Consider the following 20180-nt stretch of genomic DNA (forward strand, 5'->3'; position numbering starts at 1 on the left):
GAGCGCTATGCTTCCATAAGCCTAAGTTTGGTGCAGATCTTTGTGGTTATAATTATACCGGCTTTCCTACGCCATGTATTAATTTGGCCACTTATTCCATGGGAGATGTTATCAACTGGAATGAGTCAGGTAGTTCTTACACAGCCAATATTACAGGGAAACTTATAGCCTTTCGATCTGAGTCGCTACCTCTCAGGTGCCAGGAGTGTCACAGACCACTTGTTCCTTACCCTCCTACCAATCCACTTCCTTCTTGCACTCCCCAGGCACCCCCAATTCTCCAGCAGTCTTGATTTGCCTTTTCATCACCCAACGATCATCCCCTGTTTTTCTTCAGCCTCCCTTCTTTTGGTATCGCTGTAATGCTACTAATAATACTTGCACTACAGGAGTTATTTCCTCATGTGTTAAAGGAAAATTAAGTGAAGCAGAAACACTGGTGGTTGTGCGGATTCCTATTTGGGTTCCTGTACCAGTTGTGGTGTCTGAGAAGGACTTCTCTATGGCTGTTCGACACAGGAGAGACTTTGGAGTCACCGTGGTCATCGTTGCAGTAATTGCGGCATTATCAGCTGGTTAGGCCGCTATTGGCTTGGCCATGAGCCAAACCTCCACACTGTCCACACTTGATAGCATCACAAGATCTACCGCCCAGGCACTTGATGATATACTGCTATTCAGCTGTTAATGAACGGATTTATTGTAAGATTAGGCCTGGTTGGCATACCCTGTGTTATTCAATCTACTGCAGTTTGTGTTACCACCTACCCCTACAACCACTTTTCATTTGCCGCTAATCAGTCCCGTCTTTTGGGTAGCATGTTAAATGGTAGTTGGAATCCAATTAAACAATGGGCCGCTATTATAGGGTTGGCTCTTATTGTGCTTACAACAGGATCAATTATTGTTCGGATCTTGCAAGGGCTGTTAATACGCAAATGGTGGTTAAACAAGCCAGCTAGCATTCAATAACCAGTACCCCATGCAAAATGGACAGATTTAGGTGTGGCTGAATCTGCTGGAATGGTAGTCAAAGATGGGTAAGTTCTGAGAGGTCTTCAAGGCAACCTAAGACAGGGCATGAACGCTCCCTCCACACCTCATGTTCATGTGCCAATGATGGGTAAACCCGATAGATGCTTTTGGTCACCTAAGACAGGCACAGTACCACTCCATTTTGCAAAGAAATAAGGGGGAGATGTCGGGGAACGGGACAGCCTGGCCAGCTGTGCCCCTCCTGACAAGAAGTTTAGTGCTGGGCTTTTTCCACCCTGCCCGTAGCTAATTGCAAGATCCTGTTTTGACTTTAAGCATCCTGTTATTGCATGTTTCCCACACTTACTCCTGCTGAGTTGGTAACATGTTTTCCGTGAATCATATATAAACAGGTGGACGGTGGGCAGGAGATATAAGAGGGTTGGAGGAGGCGAAGACGGCGGGCTTTCGCGACATGTAACACGAGTCTGCTGAAAAATAAAGTGGAAGCTGAAAAGCCGATAAGCGGGTCTGGTGTCTCCGAGGTGTCGCCGGCGTTAACCTATCCGGAAGGTGTACGCCTGCATTGTGCAACAAAAACAAAGCTGGAGACGAGTACTCAAACAATATATTTCACTTTGTGTTTCTATGGGGGTGAAAACTTGAAATCTTTACTTAATGCATACTAAACTGATCTTCTGTAAAAAAAAAAAAAAGAAAGAAAGAAATTATCAATACCCAACTTGACTCTCACTGGGATTAAACATGACAATAGGTCTGATCTGATTTCATCATCATTTAAAAAAAAATCATCTATTATTTTTCACTTTATGTTTCTGTGTGGGAGCAAACTGTTGAAATCCTTACTTAATGTATACTAAGCTGATCTTCTGTATATTAAGATAATCGAAAATGAATCTTGATGTGAATGGAAGGGGAGAGGGAGTGGGAAAGGGGAGGGTTGTGGGTGGGAGGGACGGTATGGGGGGGGAAGCCATTGTAATTCATAAGTCATACTTTGGAAATTTATATTCATTAAATAAAAGTTAAAAAAAAAGAAAAAAAGAAAAAAAAGAAAAGAAAGAAAGAAAAAAAATAAAAAATAAAAAACAAAGCTGGAGGCATCACAATACCAGACTTCAGGACATACTACAGGGCAGTTGTAATCAAAACAGCAAGGTACTGGTACAGAAACAGATGGATAGACCAATGGAACAGAATTGAAACACCAGAAATCAATCCAAACATCTACAGCCAACTCATATTTGATCAAGGATCCAAAACCAATCCCTGGAATAAGGACAGTCTATTCAATAAATGGTGCTGGGAAAATTGGATTTCCACGTGCAGAATCATGAATCAAGACCCCTACCTTTCACCATACACAAAAGTTCAACCAAAATATTAAAGATCTAAATCTATGACCCGACACCACCAAATTATTAGAGAGCATTGGAAAAACCCTGCAAGATATAGGTACCGGCAAAGACTTCTTGGAAAATACCCCAGAAGCACAGGCAGTCAAAGCCAAAATTGAAATTTGGGATCGCATCAAATTGAGAAGTTTCTGTACTTCAAAAGAAACAGTCAGGAAAGTGAAGAGGCAACCAACAGAATGGGAAAAAAATATTTGCAAACTATGCAACAGATAAAGGGTTGATAACCAGAATCTACAAAGAAATCAAGAAACTCCATAACACCAAAACAAACAACCACTTAAGAGATGGGCCAAGGACCTCAATAGACATTTTTCAAAAGAGGAAATCCAAATGGCCAACAGACACATGAAAAAATGTTCAAGATCACTAGAAATCAGGGAAATGCAAATCAAAAGCACAATGAGGTTTCACCTCACCCCAGTTAGAATGGCTCACATGCAGAAATCTACCAACAACAGATGCTGGAGAGGATATGGGGAAAAAGGGACACTAACCCACTGTTGGTGGGAATGCAAACTGGTTAAGCCACTATGGAAGTCAGTCTGGAGATTCCTCAGAAACCTGAATATAACTACCATTCAACCCAGCCATCCCACTCCTTGGAATTTACCCAAAGGAAATGAAATTGGCAAACAAAAAAGCTGTCTGCACATTAATGTTTATTGCAGCTCAATTCACAATAGCTAAGACCTGGAACCAACCCAAATGCACATCAACAGTAGACTGGATAAAGAATTTATGGGACATGTACTCTATAGAATACTATACAGCCATCAAAAACACTGAAACTCGGTCATTTGCAACAAGATGGAGTAATCTGGAAAACATCATGCTGAGTTAACTAAGCCAGTCCCAAAGGACAAATATCATATGTTCTCCCTGATCGGCCACTACTGAGCACCAAAGGGGAAACTTGTTGAAGTGAAAAGGACACTATGAGAAACAGTGACTTGATCAGCTCTTGTCCTGATGGTTGATGTACAATGTAATACTTTATACCTTTTAGTAATTTTTTTGTTCTAGTACTATTGGTTGAACTCTGTAATTAACACACAATTATTCTTAGGTGCTTAAATTTTAACTGAAAAGTGATCCCTATTAGGAATTGGAAAATATTATGCTGAGTGAAATAAGCAAGTCCAAAAGGGACAAATATCATATGTTCTCCCTGATCGGTGACAACTAACTGAGCACCAAAAAGAAAACCTGTTAAAGTGAAATGAACACTATGAGAAATGGTGGCTTGACCAGCCCTTGCCCTAACTATTGATGAACAACTTAATATGTTATCCTTCTTAGTATTTTGTTTGTTTGTTCTACTTAATACTTTTGGTTGAATACTGTAATCAATACACAGTTATTCTTAAGTGTTGAAACGTAACGGAAAAGCGATCACTGTTAAATATAAGAGTGGGAATAAGAGAGGAAGAGATGTGCAATTTGGGACATGCTCAAGCTGACTTGCCCCAAATGGTAGAGTTAGAAACATACCAGGGGATTCCAATTCAATCCTATCAAGGTGGCATGTACCAATGCCATCTCACTAGTCCAAGTGATCAATTTCTATTCACAATTGATCATAATGAAAGGACTAAGAGCCAAAGGGAGCACATAAACAAGACTAGTGTCTGCAAATACTAGCTGATAGAATAAAAAAGGGAGAGAACGATCCAACATGGGAAGTGGGTTACACAGCAGACCCATAGAATGGCAGATGTCCTAAACAGCACTCTGGCCTCAGAATCAGCCCTTAAGTCACGCGGATCTGGCTGAAAAGCCCATGAGAGTATTTCAGGCATGAAAAGCCAAAACACTCTGGCAAAACAAAACCAAAAAGAACTAAATGAAAGATCTCCGCGAGTGAGATCCCAGTGGAAAGAACAGGTCATCAAAGACGGAGTTACCTTTCTCTGAAGGGAGGAGAGAACCTCCACTCTGACTACAACCTTGCCTAAATATGATCAGAGTCAGTGAACTCAAAAGGCTTCCATAGCCTTGGCAACTCATGACAAGAACCTTGGGTGATTACTGAGGTCATAAACAAGAGTGTCAATTTGTAAAGACAACAACAGGAGTCACTTACTCCTCATGTAGGATCTCTGTCTTTAATGTGCTATACATTGTGATTTAATGCTATAACTAGTACTCAAATAGTATTTTTCACTTTATGTTTCTGTGTGGGAGCAAACTGTTGAAATCTTTACTTAATGTATTCTAAAGTGATCTTCTGTATGTAAAGAGAATTGAAAATGAATCTTGATGTGAATGGAAGGGGAGAGGGAGCATGAAAGGGGAGGGTTGCAGATGGGAGGGAAGTTATGGGGGGGAAGCCATTATAATCCATAAGCTGTACTTTGGAAATTTATATTCATTAAATAAAAGTTAAAGAAAAAGAAATTTGTGCAAAACCCTAGAACTCAGTTGTTGTGGAACCTTCACTGTCAGGCAGCTACATACTCATACTGTGTTTCTCTTCATGTGTGTATGCAAATCTGTGTGAGTTTCTGCTGGACTGGAGTGGATATTCTACTGGTCTTCCTTCTGACTCCTTTCTGTCAAGCCTCCTATCCTTTCCTGGAGTTTGGAAGCTTTTCTTCCCTAGGGCTCTGCAGCTGAGGTCTTATGTCCAGGTGAAAAATACAAGATGGAGAACATTTTTATCCCTTCCTTTCCATAGCCAGGTGCCTTGATGTCATCAAAGTTTATGGTTAGCTAGAACCCTGAGGAACTTCTGTTAGATTTGATCCAAAAACTTTGCCATTTGGGATGATGCAATTGGATTGCATCACAGTGTGCAATGGGTGAGAATCTGGAAGGGCCATTCTCAGTCAGGAGTTAGCCAAGAGCCTTCAAGCATCAGACTCCCCAAAGGACAAAAGAGGAAGGGGTAGCCCCACACACCCAGTATCCAGGGCAGCCATCGGACTTTTCCTTGTTTCCCACAAAGATCTCATAGCAATCCTGTGCACACAGACACCCACAGATACATGTTCCCCAAGTACTGTGGAACCAGTCATCACTTTCAATTCAGAGATTACTAATCAATACATGAACTTCAATGTATCTTGATGTACATGTATCTATGTGACACCTTTCCCCAATGTTCTAATATCCACACTAATTCCATGAAGATTTACACCTACAACCATGGGTATTTCTCATTTATGCCCTTATGAGGACATGGGACCTAAGTGAGCAAGTCCCCATTTTCACCTGAAAGCAGAGAAATCAGCTGGAAATCATCTCTATTCTCACCACTACAACTACCAAGGGCAGGAGAACACCCTACAGATATCCATGTTTCTGGAGTGCAAGTGACTTTCAGGACTCCTCTGTAGGATACCATCATGGAGAATACGTATCATTACTTCACTGTCAAAACCTGTGGATTGTGCAACAAAAAAAGCAACCCCAAGGTGAACTCGGAACTTTAGGCAAAGTGATGCGTCCCAAGTGGCTCATCAACTCTTCATTTTATCCTACTATCCTATTATCATGAGTTGTTATCAATGGAGGGTAGCTAAAGGAGTTGGAAACATATAAGACAGTTCTAGTATTCTGCTCATATATTTTGTAAATTTCACCTGTTGTAAAACAGAAAGTCTAATAATTTGAGATTTTTCATCCAGTCACCACTGGTGCTTTGTCTTTATTAAGCATCTGAATTGAGACAGTTCAATTGCCTTTATTAAGCATCTGAATTAAAACAGTTCAATTGTCTAAGTTCCTTCAATTTTCTATGAATGTACTCTGGATATGTTGCATACATAGACTAAAATATCACAGTACTAGTAAGTGTTAGTCATAACTATAAAATAACTTAAGAACCTGGAAACATGTGAATTGATTATCATCTACCGATATCATGGAGGAAATGATTATTCTGTATCTCCATAATGTAATCAAAATGATAATATACATTTACACACACACATACACACATGCACACAATTTTAAAATGCAAGCAATCTTAGACATCAACTGACTTGTATATTAGAAGATGCACACCTGCTAATGGCTACTCATACACAATTGAGTGTGACTCAGCAAGTGTTCCTATGTTCTGAGACAACCACATAAAGTTATGATATCTCCCACCCAAATGCCTCTTAGGCTATAGGAGATGAAGACTCTGTTGGAGGCTTTGGGGAGAAAGAAATAATTCTGTTAGGAACTGTCTACTGTATTGGAGTCAATGGGGACTCGCAAGGCCAAGGCAACTTCAGCTGGCTAAAGAGGTCACAGCAGAAGGTCTGTCTCAGCAAGGCATGAGAATGACAGCTGTGGTCCTCTTGATAGTTTTAGGTTTGTTGGGAATTACACTCTGCATGAGAAAGCTGGAGCTTCCTGGTGTTCCTGCTAATCATTACTGTATTCCTAATTTTAGGGAATAATGCTTAGTCTCATAATCCCCAAAATGTCCTTTGCTTTGTAGAATTTTAATCAAGCAGAATTAGTTAGTGTAGGAGAAGGGGTTAATGCTTTATGCAAAGTTGGTGTGTTTGTGGAAAAGAATTAAAAGGCAATAGGCTCCCCGGCATATACATCCCACTAAATAAAGATAAATGTTATTAAAGCTTTAATTCAATATGTTCTACAAATACAACAATGGTTAGGATGTCAAAACTGTGGAATAGGTCTAAGTGAACCTTTAGGTAAGTACAGTAAAGAATTAAAGTGTTATAGAAAGAACTGCAAAAGAGGGGATACATTTTAAAAAAGGGCCTGCTTTGAACATTTGGAATTCTAGTAAAGATTAGATTAGGAAGGTAATACTCTAGCTTCTGTAATTAATTTCTGCATAGCTTGAAGCACTCAGGCCTTGGCTTCTGTGGGCAGCCCATTTTCTCACATCTGTTTGTAACCTGTGCTCTGAATATGCCCCAGAAAGTCAAAGAAATTGTAACTAGATGTAGACATAGAATCTAGAGGCAGCACAATATGAAAGGTCAATGAACATCAGACTTTTTATTGTAAAAGAAAGAATCATTATGTGACATGATATGAAAATGAAGTCTGGTGCTTGAGAACAAGAGCCATACCATCAGCCTTGCTGTGAGTGTGTCTCTCATTTCTCCCTAGGCTGACACCTTCCACTCCTTCAGGAACCCCTGGACCTTCTAGACCTAGAGTCAGGCAGGGAACATTGGCAATTTGTGGGTGGGAGGGAAGTTATGTGGGGGGGGGAGACATTGTAATCCATAAGCTGTACTTTGGAAATTTATATTCATTAAATACAAGTTAAAAAAAGATGCTTCAATTGGGGAAATGGCTTTCAAAAAGTGGTTGAAATTAGCCTAATCTTGTGCTTCTCCACTTATCTTTTAAGAATAACAGAAACTGGGGACCAGCACTGTGGCACATTGGATTAAAGCTGTGGCCTGAAGTGCCGGCATCCCATATGGGCACCGGTTCTAGCCCTGGCTGCTCCTCTTCCATTCTAGCTCTTTGCTGTGGCCTGAGATAGCAGTGGAAGATGGCTCAAGTCCTAGGGCCCCTGCACCCATGTGGGAGACCCTGGAGAAGCTCCTGGCTCCTGGATTTGGATTGGCACAGCTCTAGCCATTGCAGCCATCTGGGGAGTGAACCAATGGATGGAAGAGCTCTCTCTCTGGCTCTACCTCTCTCTGTAACTCTGTCTTTCAAATAAATAAAATAAATCTTTAAAAAAAAGAATAATGGAAACTGGAGCTGTGTTGTGGTGTAGTATGTTAAGTTTCCACCTTGAGTGCTGGCAACCCATATATCAATGGATCTAGTCCAGGCTGCTTCACATCTGATCCAGTTCCCTGTAAGAGTGAAAGGAACTCAACAACAAAAATCCAAACATCCAGTTAATTAATGGGAAAGGACTTTGACATGCATTTATTAAAAAGAAACTGAAGTGGCCAAAGACACTTGAAAAAATGCTCAGGACCACTAGCCATCAGGGAAATGAAACCATAATCAGGTCCACCTCATCCGTCAGAATGGCTCTCATACAGAAATCTGCAAACAACCTATGTTGGAGAGGATTTGGGGAAGAAGGTACCCTAATCCACAGATGCTGAGAATGTAAACTGATGCAGCACTGTGGAAGACAGTATAGAAATCTCCAAGAGCTGCAAGTAGATCTGCCATAAGACCCATTCAACTGACTCCTAGGAATTTACCCAAAAAATGAAGTCAGCATGAAAAAGGGTCACCTTTTTCATGTTCATTGAAGCTCAATTCAAAATAGCTACGATATGAAATCAACCCAGACATCCATCTACTGATGACTGGATAAAGAAACCATGCTATATACACTCTAAAAATATTAAGCAGAGGTTTAAAAACAAGAAATCCTTTCTTTAGCAACAACATTGATGCAACTAGAAATCATGATACTTAAAGAAATAAGCCAGTATCAGAAAAGACATGTACCATATGTGTCCCCTTACCTAGCAAGTGCTTACAATGTAATGTATTGGAGTGAAATTGACACTTTGAGAATCCATGTTTTAGTCTTTGTCTCTATTTCTGAGGAATAGTGTTGGTTTCTTCCTACAGTTTGTCGAACACTTTACATACGGTAGGGTTAATCTCATGAGCATAAAGTAAACTAGAAAAGAGTTCTTTAAAAAATTAAGCATGGGAATAGGAGAGGGAGGACGAAAATGCCTGACAGTGTGGACAGGAGGGAGGGTTAGGAGGGGAGTATCACTATCTTCCTAAATCTGTATATATGAAATTTATGAGACTTGTATACCTCAACTAAAATTGGAAATATAAACACATTGACCAACTTACAAACAACAAAATATATGTTTTAAAAAGCAGATTTAACAGCAAAATATAAATAATTCATGAAAAACGGGAATAGGATATGATGAACATTTCTTCACAGGTAAATATATGACTAAGGGCATTACAAAGGATCCTAATCAGCAATAAGTATGGAGAAAACATTCCACACCAGAAGGAGACTCCACATCACATCCACTCCATGGCTACAATAAATTATGAAATTTTTCAAGTGATGGAGATGCCATAGGTAACTTGGAACATTAAAACCATGATAGTGAGAAAGCTACAACACATAATGTATGGAAGACAGTTGTCACCTCCTTAACTAATTCAACATAAAATTCACTTATGACCAAAACATTCCACACCTAATAGTACACACAAAAATCAGAAAATATCAAAAATCTCTTGTACATCAGTGTTTGTCTCCAAACAGCCAAAGATGGAAACAACACACAAGTCAGTATATGGTTAACTGGAGACACAATTATCAGTTTGTCATGAAAAATGTAGACCCTTGCAATAATGTAGATGACCCGTGAAAATGCCATTTAAAATGACAGGTCACCTAAATCCATGAGTCCAATATTTGATTTATATAAACATTCAGGACCGTTAAATCCATGGAAACAGAAACAGATTGGTGCTTGTGTGACCAGCAAGAGAAGGGACTAAGAGTGACCATTAATGGATAAGGAACTTGATTTCAAGTGATTAAAATATTTTAAAATATATAGAGATAATTGTTGCACAATGGTGTGAATGGCCCAAATGCCATTACTGCACTTTAAAATTGTTAATTTTGTTGAATTGTTTTCTGCTCAAGATATAAAAGTCACTTTCTAATGTCTGGAACAAGCAAAAGAAAATCTAAAGTCATATTGATAATAAAGAGAAATGAACAGACGGAAAAGAAGTTTGCAGAATCACTTCTATGTATAATGAAAGCTTGGATATGATTATACCTTTATGAAATGATATATAATTAAGGAGCTTCTGAAAATTGCATTATACAGGTTAAGATGATTTAACATGTCTAATGAGTGCACTGAAAATATTCCTACTATATTATAAAGCTGAAATTAATATAGACTTAATGATGTCCTAAACAGCACTCTGGCCTCAGAATCAATCCTTAAGGCATTCGGATCTGCCTAAAAAGCTCATGAGAGTATTTCAGGCATGGAAAGCCAAGACACTGTGCTAAAAAATGACCTAAATGAAAGATCTCTGTGAGTGAGATCCCAGTGGAAAGAACAAGCCATCCAAAAGGAGGTACCTTTCTCTGAAGGGAGGAGAGAGCTTCCACATTGACTATGGCCTTGTCTAAATAAAATCGGAGTTGGCGAATGCAAAAGGCTTCCATAGCTTTAGCAACTCATGACAAGAGCCTAGGGTGATTACTGATGCCATAAACAAGAGTGTCAAATTGTTAAGTCAACAACAGGAGTCACTTACTCCTCATGTAGGATCTCTGTCTTTAATGTGCTGTACATTGTGATTTAATGCTATAAGTAGTACTCAAATAGTATTTTTCACTTTATGTTTCTGTGTGGGAGCAAACTGTTGAAATCTTTACTTAATGTATTCTAAAGTGATCTTCTGTATGTAAAGAGAATTGAAAATGAATCTTGATGTGAATGGAAGGGGAGAGGGAGCGGGAGATGGGAGGGTTGCGAGTTGGAGGGAAGTTATGGGGGGGAAGCCATTGTAATCCAAAAGCTGTACTTTGGAAATTTATATTTATTAAATAAAAGTTAAAAAATGAATGAAAAAAGTCAACAAATGTGTAACTCTTTTATTAAAATATGAATATTACAAGGTTGATGAGTTGAAAATGAAAATACAGAAATGAAAAATTTAAGGAGAGCATTTATCTTAGATGGATTTCTGTTTGTGAGCATAAAACCCAGGCTAAGCAATTTGTACACAGTATTATTTTGAAAAGAGGACTCTTGGGGCCAGTGTGGGGGTACAGTGGATATAACCACCACCTGAAACCCCAACATCCCATGTGGGTGCCATTTCCTGTTATGGTTTCTCTATTTGCAGATCACCTCCAGGTTACTGACCCAGAAAAAGCAGGGGAAGATGGCCTATTCTTTCCATCCCTGACACTGACATGGACACTTGAGTTAAGCTCCTTGCATTGGCATGAAACAGTGCTGGAACACTGCAGATATCCTCAGAGTCTCTCACCAGATGGAAGGTTTCTCTGATTATCCCTTCCTTTTCTGTGAATTGGTTCTCCAGAACAACAACATTTTAAGAGAAGTATAAATTGTTCATGAGGAGGTTACATTGTGCAAGTTGTTTTATAACATCAGAATGCAAAATCGGTTTCATAAATCTTACTCTCCATTGAAAACTGTGAGAGCCTTAAGAGCTACTCTTTAGAACGTCTGTTTCCTTGGAAACTATTCTATCCCTTAATCATCTCAAAGCATTCTTCTCAGGTCTGAAGAGAATAATGTAGCACTTGGGGACAAAGATGCAGCCCAGGAGCCCCACGCTGGAGGCCAAGATGGAGAAGACCTCCACAGCCACCATGACCTTCCCCTTGGTGCTGTGGTAGACAGGCAGGAAGGTCACCCAGACACTGCAAAACATCAGCTTGCTGAACATCAGGAACTTGGCTTCATTGAACGTGTCAGGCAGATTCCTGGCTGGGAAAGCCACAGTGAAGCTCAGCAGGCCAAGGAGCCCAGGAAGCCCAGGACACAGTAGAAGGCAGTGCTCCACTTCTTATCCAGCTCTCTGCTATGCCTGGGAAAGCAGTAGAAGATGCCCCTGCAACCACGTGGGAGACTGGCAAGAAGCTCCTGGCTTCTGGCTTCAGATCAGTGCAGATCCTGGGCATTGCAGCCAATTGGGGAGTGAACTATTGGATGAAAGAACTCTTCCACTCTCATTGCATCTCCAGTCTATGTGTAACTCTGATTTGAAATAAACAAATAAACCTTTTTTAAGAATCTTCATTATCCAGAATTCATAAGCAAAACAACTGTTCTGTGTGTTTAATTTTTTTTTAATTTTTATCACACATTTTCTGCAGAACCTTTAATGTCTCACCAGTCTAGTGAAAATCAACAATAGCAGAAGTTATATCTTTGTTTTTCATTTTTGATTCACTTTATATACAGAAGATCAGTTTAGCAAACATTAAGTAAAGATTTCAACAGTTTGCTCCCACACAAATATAAAGTTAAAAATAATAGATGATTTTTTAAATGATGATGAAATTAGATCAGACCTATTGTCATGTTTAATCCCAGTGAGAGTCAAGTTGGGAATTCATAATTTCTTCTTCTTCTTCTTCTTCTTCTTCTTTTTTTTTTTTACAGAAGATCAGTTTAGTATACATTAAGTAAAGATTTCAACAGTTTGCACCCCCATAGAAACACAAAGTGAAATATACTGTTTGAGTACTCATTATAGCATTAAGTCTCAATGTACAGCACATTAAGGACAGAGATCCTACATGAGGAGTAAGTGCACAGTGACTCCTGTTGTTGACTTTACAAATTGACACTCCTGTTTATGGCATCAGTAATCTCCCTATGCACCAGTCATGAGTTTCCAAGACTATGGAAGCCTTTTGAGTTCACCAACTCTTATCTTGTTGAGACAAGGTCATATTCAAAGTGGAAGTTCTCTCCTCCCTTCAGAGAAAGTACCTCCTTCTTTGAAGACCTGTTCTTTCCACTGGGATCTCACTCGTGGAGATCTTTCATTTAGGTTTTTTTTTTTTTTTTCCAGAGTGTCTTGGCTTTCCATGCCTGAAATACTCTCATAGGCTTTTCAGCCAGATCCTAATGCCTTTAGGGCTGATTCTGAGGCCAGAGTGCTGTTTAGGACATCTGCCATTCTATGGGTCTCCTGAGTATCTCGCTTCCCATGTTGGATCATTCTCCCCTTTATTTATTCTATCAGTTAGTATTAGCAGGTACTAGACTTGTTTATGTGCTCCCTTTCACTCTTAGTCCTTTCATTATGATCAATTGTGAACAGAAATTGATCACTGGGACTAGTGAGATGGCATTGGTACATGCCACCTTGATGGGATTGAATTGGAATCCCCTGGTATGTTTCTAACTCTACCATTTGGGGCAAGGCAGCTTGAGCATGTCCCAAATTGCACATCTCTTCCCTCTCTTATTCACACTCTTATATTTAACAGTGATCACTTTTCAGTTAAGTTTCAACACTTAAGAATAACTGTGTATTGATTACAGTATTCAACCAAAAGTATTAAGTAGAACAAACAAAAATTACTATGAGGGATAACATATTAAGTTGTTCATCAACAGTAAGGGCAAGGGCTGATCAAGCCACTGTTTCTCATAGTGTTCATTTCACTTTAACAGGTTTCCTTTTTGGTGCTCAGTTAGTTGTCACCGATCAGGGAGAACATATAATATTTGTCCCTTTTGGACTTGCTTATTTCACTCAGCATAATGTTTTCCAAATTCCTAACAGGGATCACTTTTCAGTTAAAATTTAAACACCTAAGAATAATTGTGTGTTTATTACAGAGTTCAACAAGTAGTACTAGAACAAAAAAATACTTAAAGGTATAAAGTATTACATTGTACATCAACTGTCAGGACAAGAGCTGATCAAGTCACTGTTTCTCACAGTGTCCATTTCACTTCAACAAGTTTCCCCTTTGGTGCTCAGTTAGTTGTCACTGATCAGGGAGAACATATGATATTTGTCCTTTGGGACTGGCTTAGTTAACTCAGCATGATGTTTTCCAGATTCCTCCATCCGTTGAAAATGACAGGGTTTCATTGTTTTTGACTGCTCTATAGTATTCTATAGAGTACATGTCCTATAATTTCTTTATCCAGTCTACTGTTGATGGGCATTTGGGTTGGTTCCAGGTCTTAGCTATTGTGAATTGAGCTGCAGTAAACATTAATGTGCAGACAGCTTTTTTGTTTGCCAATTTCATTTCCTTTGGGTAAATTCCAAGGAGTGTGGTGGCTGGGTTGTATGGTAGGGTTATCTTCAGGTTTCTGAGGAATCTCCAGACTGACTTAGACAGTGGCTTAACCAGTTTGCATTACAACTTATATTTTAAAAATATGATGCCATACATGGAAAGACAAGACACTCTGGCAAAATAAAAACCTAAATGAAAGATCTCTGTGAGTGAGATCCCAGTGGAAAGAACAGGTCTTCAAAGAAGGAGGTACATTTCTCTGAAGGGAGGAGAGAACTTCCACTTTGACTATGACCTTGTCTAAATAAGAAAAGAGTCAGTGAACTCAAAAGGCTTCCATAGCCTTGGAAATTCATGACGGGAGCATAGGGAGATTACTGATGTCATAAACAAGAGTGTTAATTTGTAAAGTCAACAACAGGGGTCACTGTGCACTTACTCCACATGTAGGACCTCTGTCCTTAATGTGCTGTACATTGTGATTTAATGCTATAACTAGTACTCAAATAGTATTTTTCACTTTGTTTCTATGTGGGTGCAAACTGTTGAAATCTTTACTTAATATATACTAATCAGATTTTCTGTATATAAAGAGAATAGAAAATGAATCCTGATGTGAATGGAAGGGGAGAGGGAGTGGGAAAAGGGGAGGGTTGTGGGTGGGAGGGAAGTTATGGGGAGGGCCATTGTAATCTATAAGCTGTACTTTGGAAATTTATATTCATTAAATAAAAGTTAAAAATTTACTGATGGAACACTGAAAGCAAATCAGGGACAATCTTCTGGATGTAAAGGTATAGTATAAAAATAATCTTTTAAATCTATCATTGCAGTATAAGAGTCCTTTGGAATTGCAGTAGGCAATGGTAAACCTGGTTGTTAAGCCCCCATAATTTCCACAGTAGCATTAACAGCCCTAAGGTCTTGAAGCAATTGCTATCTCCCAGATTTCTTTCTGATAACAAAAATAGGACTATTCCAACGAGAATCAGAAGGAACTATATGTTCTGTTGTTAATTGTTCTTCCACCAATATCTGTGCAGCATTTATCTTTTCCTGCAGTAAAGGCCACCGATCCAACCCACACGCGATTTTCTGATTTTTATTTTATTTTATTTTATTTTGCATGGGGCACAGGCTGACCAGTAGCCATCAGGGGAAACCCAAGCCTCTCTGGTCATGATTGACAGTTAAAGTAACTGGAGATGTGATGCTTTGTTGTTGTTTGCCTAAACCCTTACCTGGCAAATGACCTTATTGAAGCATGTTAATGGTAACAATCTTTTTTGGACTATGCATTAAGGCCCCCATTTGAGTTAGAATATTATGTCTCCATAGATTAACAAGTAATGCAGCCAAAATATAGGAGCGAGAGGCTCCAGTATTACCTGCTTCATCCTCCCATTGCAGCAATTTGGAACTTTGTGCTAATCTGACTCTGACCAATACTTCGCAATTGAGTCATGGTAATTTCCTTTCTCCAATTTGTGGGCCAGCTTGCTACTGAAATAACAGAGACATCAGCTCCAGTATCTAAAAGACCACTGAATAACTTTTTATTTAATTTTAAGAAAAATTTGGGTCAGTCCTTAGTTATGGGTTGTATGCAATAAGCATCAGAAGATCCAAAACCTTTATTTCCTCTTTTATTTAAAAAAGACTTACCAATTGAAGAGAAGGGGAGCAGAATCAGTTGAGCAATGCATTGTGCTGTAGTTAAAGTTACATTATTGGCTTGAGCCATAATTTTTATTTCACCAGTAAAGTCAGTGTCTATAACTCCAGGAAAACCCTGTAACCCTTTCATAGTTGTACTACTTCTGCCCAATAGGAGACCAAAAAACCCAGTTGGCAAAGGACCAAAAATCCCAGTAGGGAGGGCTTGTGGGCCCATCTCAGGGGTCAATACCATATAGGACCTGGCACTGAGCTCCAGTCCTGCACTACCCTCTGTGGCTCTGTGGAGGGAATTGATGGATTTAGGGTGTTCTGTTGAGGAACAAATGTCATGGCCCCAAAAGTTTGTTGGTTTTCTTGGAATGGGGCCAAGAGCCAGCCCCGCTTCTAGTTTTTTGAACTTTATTCTTTTAATGAATTATCTTTCTTTTAATCAGTTTTGGAGTGACATTCATTGGCCCAATGCCTTCCTCTTTTGCACTGGGGGCAAATTCCAGGAGGAGTCTTATTTTGATCTTTAACTTTTGGACAATTTTTTCGCAAAGGTACATGCTGCCCACATTTATAGCACCCTCATTTATCGGGCATAGCCCTCCTTGTTGATTTTTGTAATGACATACCAAGCAGAGTGGCAGGTCCTGAATATCTTGTTTTTAAATTAATCCATTTTGTTAATCGCTCATCAAAGGGACTGTCACAGAACACCTCAGCCACAATAGCCAATAGATCCATATCTGCATTGTACTTATGCTTTGTAGAATTTACAGTACTGTGGGCATTACTAGGCAGTCATCACACAGCACCAGAAAGGGATCCATACTGAGAATCAAACATCAACAGTAATCATTACGGGCACATTTAAAGTTCAGCTTGACTGTGTGTTCTCCTGGGATGAAATAGCAGCAGCAGAGGCTTGCTCCAGCTCCCTCTTAAAGCCCCCAAAGACAAGGGTGGCTCATTGCCACGATTTTAGGTGAGCAGTGCGTCCCATCCTGGATCTTGGCCAGAGAGCTGAGACACGAAGCATGCCTACCTGTTTATCAGAAACATTCTTTTATCCTCCTCCCTGGGAACTGGCCAGGCTCCCAAGGAGCAGGAGAAGGTCATCTGGCAGACAAGTTACTTGTTTATCAGAGCCAAACCTAGATACAAGCCTCTCCATCCCAAAAATCTGTCCTTACATTTGGCCCTAGAGTTGCACCAAGGTATAGGAATAATTAACACATTGTAAGAATACAATAAAAATTTCTCATATAAGTATACATTCAGCAATCAAACACAATAATATTCAATGTGTTTTAAGGATAAATTGAAACATATCTGAGGGGGAATTAGCCTCTTATTATCTGTAATTGTTATATTTTTGCAGGTTTGTGGAATCTTAACTATTTGTGGCATATTTTGATTTACATTTTTTGTGAAGCAAACCAAGCCTAATCTGTCCAAGCATTCCTATCGATAATAGGGGTAGAGTTAATACATAATACAAAAACAGAATAGGTAGTGCGGACACTTTGTCACCACAATTCCTCATTTCACATAGTAATATTAACTTCACAACAGGTAACGTTTACTTCAAATGAAATATTTAAATGCAGGGTGAGGGCTGTCCAGTGTACACTGATCTATATTTTTTACTCCCAGTGTTTCTTATCCTCAACACCCTCTTCTGCAAACCAGGGACTAATTTTTTCAACAGCACTGATAAATCGCTCTACGGTTTGTTTCTTTAACCCTATTCTCTGCATCTGCAATAAAGCTTTCACAGCCTTTGTCACAGCTTGCTTTGCTTCTTTAAATGCACATTTAAATATTTTCCAAGCAAATCCCAATGTTGTTCATTCACGACTCCTTTTGCAAACCAAGGACTGACTATTCCTATAGCATTAATGAACTGTTCTATGGCTCACCTTTTTAAACCCTTGCTCCTCGTGCCGTGAGTGAGGCTTTTAGCCCTTCTACAAACATTTCTTGCTTAGTAAGTGTTTGTCCCATAATTGTGTTGCTCTTCTTACCTTTGTGGCCTGTGTCGTGGATGGGTCAGGACACGGTGGCCACTATGCAAGTCTTCACTTGCCTTCTTCGGGCCCGTATCACAGATGAATTGTCCATGGTGGCTGCTATGAGACAAGGCTGTGACCTAAATGAAATGGCCATCTCTTCCAGCAACCTTCAGCTCAATTCCTGTTCCTTGAGCCCCACATTGTGTGCCACTTGCCCCGGCCCGCAGGGTAATCAACTAGGACACGAGGAGGGCAGACCTGAATAGAGAGACAAACCAGACACAAGAAGGGAGACCAAGACAATATTCTGATCAAGGTCTCACTTTATTGGAGAAAGAGGTAGCTTATATAGTACAAGGCAAGGATTGTAACAGTCAAGGGTAAGCAGGGGCCATCTTACAACATAGTTCAAAGGAATAATTTCACAGGAATCAGTATCAATTTGACAAAGGGAGTTACAGCAAGGTTTTACAGCTACCAGATGTGCTTATCAAGGTACAAGAAAGAGCACTGAAGCCAGGTGGCCAAGCACTAACCATATCAGCGAGCTGTACAAATGGAATTTTCTAGTGAATCCTTATGGGAATACAGTTGAAGGTTAATCTAAACAAAGGCCTATACAGGGAAACCAGCACAGTGGCTCCCAAGAGTTTACCATGGCTGTTTCCACTGTCCTGGCCAAAACTATCACTGTGCTTCTGGCCTTCAAGGTCACTGCCCCAGGGAGAAGTATGAGACAGTGGCTGCTATCAGGGGTACTTAACTCCATTATTCCCATCTGCTCCCTGATCCAACTGGCTCTCTGTTCTATCTGGGTTGGGTCTTCTCCTCCCTTTATTGACACAGATGCACACTCTGAGCATAGCCACATCATCCTGGTATGCAACAAGGGCTCAGTGACTGCTTTCTACTGTGTCCTGGGCTACCTGGTCTCTTTGGCCCTGCTGAGCTTCACTGTGGCTTTCCTAGCCAGGAATCTGCCTGACACCTTCAGTGAAGCCAAGTTCCTGATGTTCAGCATGCTGGTGTTCTGCAGTGTCTGGGTGACCTTCCTGCCTGTCTACCACAGCACCAAAGGGAAGGTCATGGTGGCTGTGGAGGTCTTCTCCATCTTGGCCTCCAGCATGGGGCTCCTGGGCTGCATCTTTGTTCCAAAGTGCTACATTATACTTTTCAGACCTGAGAAGAATGCTTTGAAAGGATTAAGGGATAGGATAGTTTCCAAGGAAACAGATGTTCTCAGTTGTAAGTCTTAAGGCAATCTCAGTTTTCAATGGTTAAAAACTAAGATTGAAAAACTGAATTTGCACAACCATCAATATGTTTATGTTTCTGTGGATTTCATGGTACTCAGTGTTTTGCATAAATTAAATATTGGACTCTGTGGATTTAGTTGACCTTTCATTTTTCATGGTGCTTTCAAGGGTCATCCACATTATTGCAAGTGTCTACATTTTAGATGACAAACTGATAAATCCTTGCTGTAATTTTTTGAGTTTTGCGTCTCCAATTAACTATAGACTGATTTGTGTGCTATTTTCAACTTTGGCTGTTTGGATACAAACACGGATTAGAAGAGATTTTTGCATATTTTCTAATTTTTGAGTGTACTCTCAGGTGTGGAATGTTTTGGTTATAAATTAATTTTGTGTTGAATTTGCTAAGGAGATGACAACTGCCTTCCATACCATATATGCTGTTACTTTCTATCACATTCGAAGATTCCAAATTCCCTATGTTATCTACATCACTTGAAAAAATTCTCAATTTATTGTACCCATGTAGTGGATGTGAGGTGGAGGCTCCTTCTGGTATAGAATGGTTTCTCCATACTTATTGCTGATTAGGATCCTTTGTAATGACCTCTGGTCATATATTTAACTGTGCAGAAATGTCCATCGTATCCTATTGCCATTGTTCATGAATTACTTGTATTTTGTTGTTACTTCTGCCTTTTTTAATTTTTTTTATTGTTTGTAAGTTACTCAATGGGCTTATATTTCAAATTTTAGTTCAGGTATACAAATTTCATGAATTTCATATATACAGATTAGGAATGTGGTGATACTTCCCACCTAATCCTCCCTCCTGTCAACATTGTTATGCTTCTTCCCCTCCCTCTCCTATTTCCATTCTTTATTTTTTTTTTTTTGACAGGCAGAGTGGACAGTGAGAGAGAGAGACAGAGAGAGAAAGGTCTTCCTTTGCCGTTGGTTCACCCTCCAATGGCCGCCGCTGCAGCCGGCGTACCACGCTGATCCGATGGCAGGAGCCAGGATCCAGGTGCTTTTCCTGGTCTCCCATGGGGTGCAGGGCCCAAGCACCTGGGCCATCCTCCACTGCACTCCCTGGCCATAGCAGAGAGCTGGC

At 39.8% G+C, this 20180-nt stretch overlaps 1 protein-coding gene across 1 annotated transcript in view; it reads left to right on the plus strand.

Annotated features, from left to right (window-relative positions):
• Window positions 1-1036: 1036 nt before the first annotated feature.
• The window catches only part of LOC138847791 (vomeronasal type-2 receptor 116-like), a 41223-nt gene continuing 22079 nt past the window's right edge, over window positions 1037-20180 (plus strand). The window contains exons 1-2 of the mRNA XM_070067591.1: window positions 1037-1040; window positions 1389-1452. Of these exons, the coding sequence (XP_069923692.1) occupies window positions 1037-1040; window positions 1389-1452 (68 nt within the window). The remainder of the gene's footprint in view (window positions 1041-1388; window positions 1453-20180) is intronic.

Source organism: Oryctolagus cuniculus (genome assembly GCF_964237555.1).
Source record: "Oryctolagus cuniculus chromosome 16 unlocalized genomic scaffold, mOryCun1.1 SUPER_16_unloc_1, whole genome shotgun sequence".
In the NCBI taxonomy this organism is placed as follows: Eukaryota; Metazoa; Chordata; class Mammalia; order Lagomorpha; family Leporidae; genus Oryctolagus; species Oryctolagus cuniculus.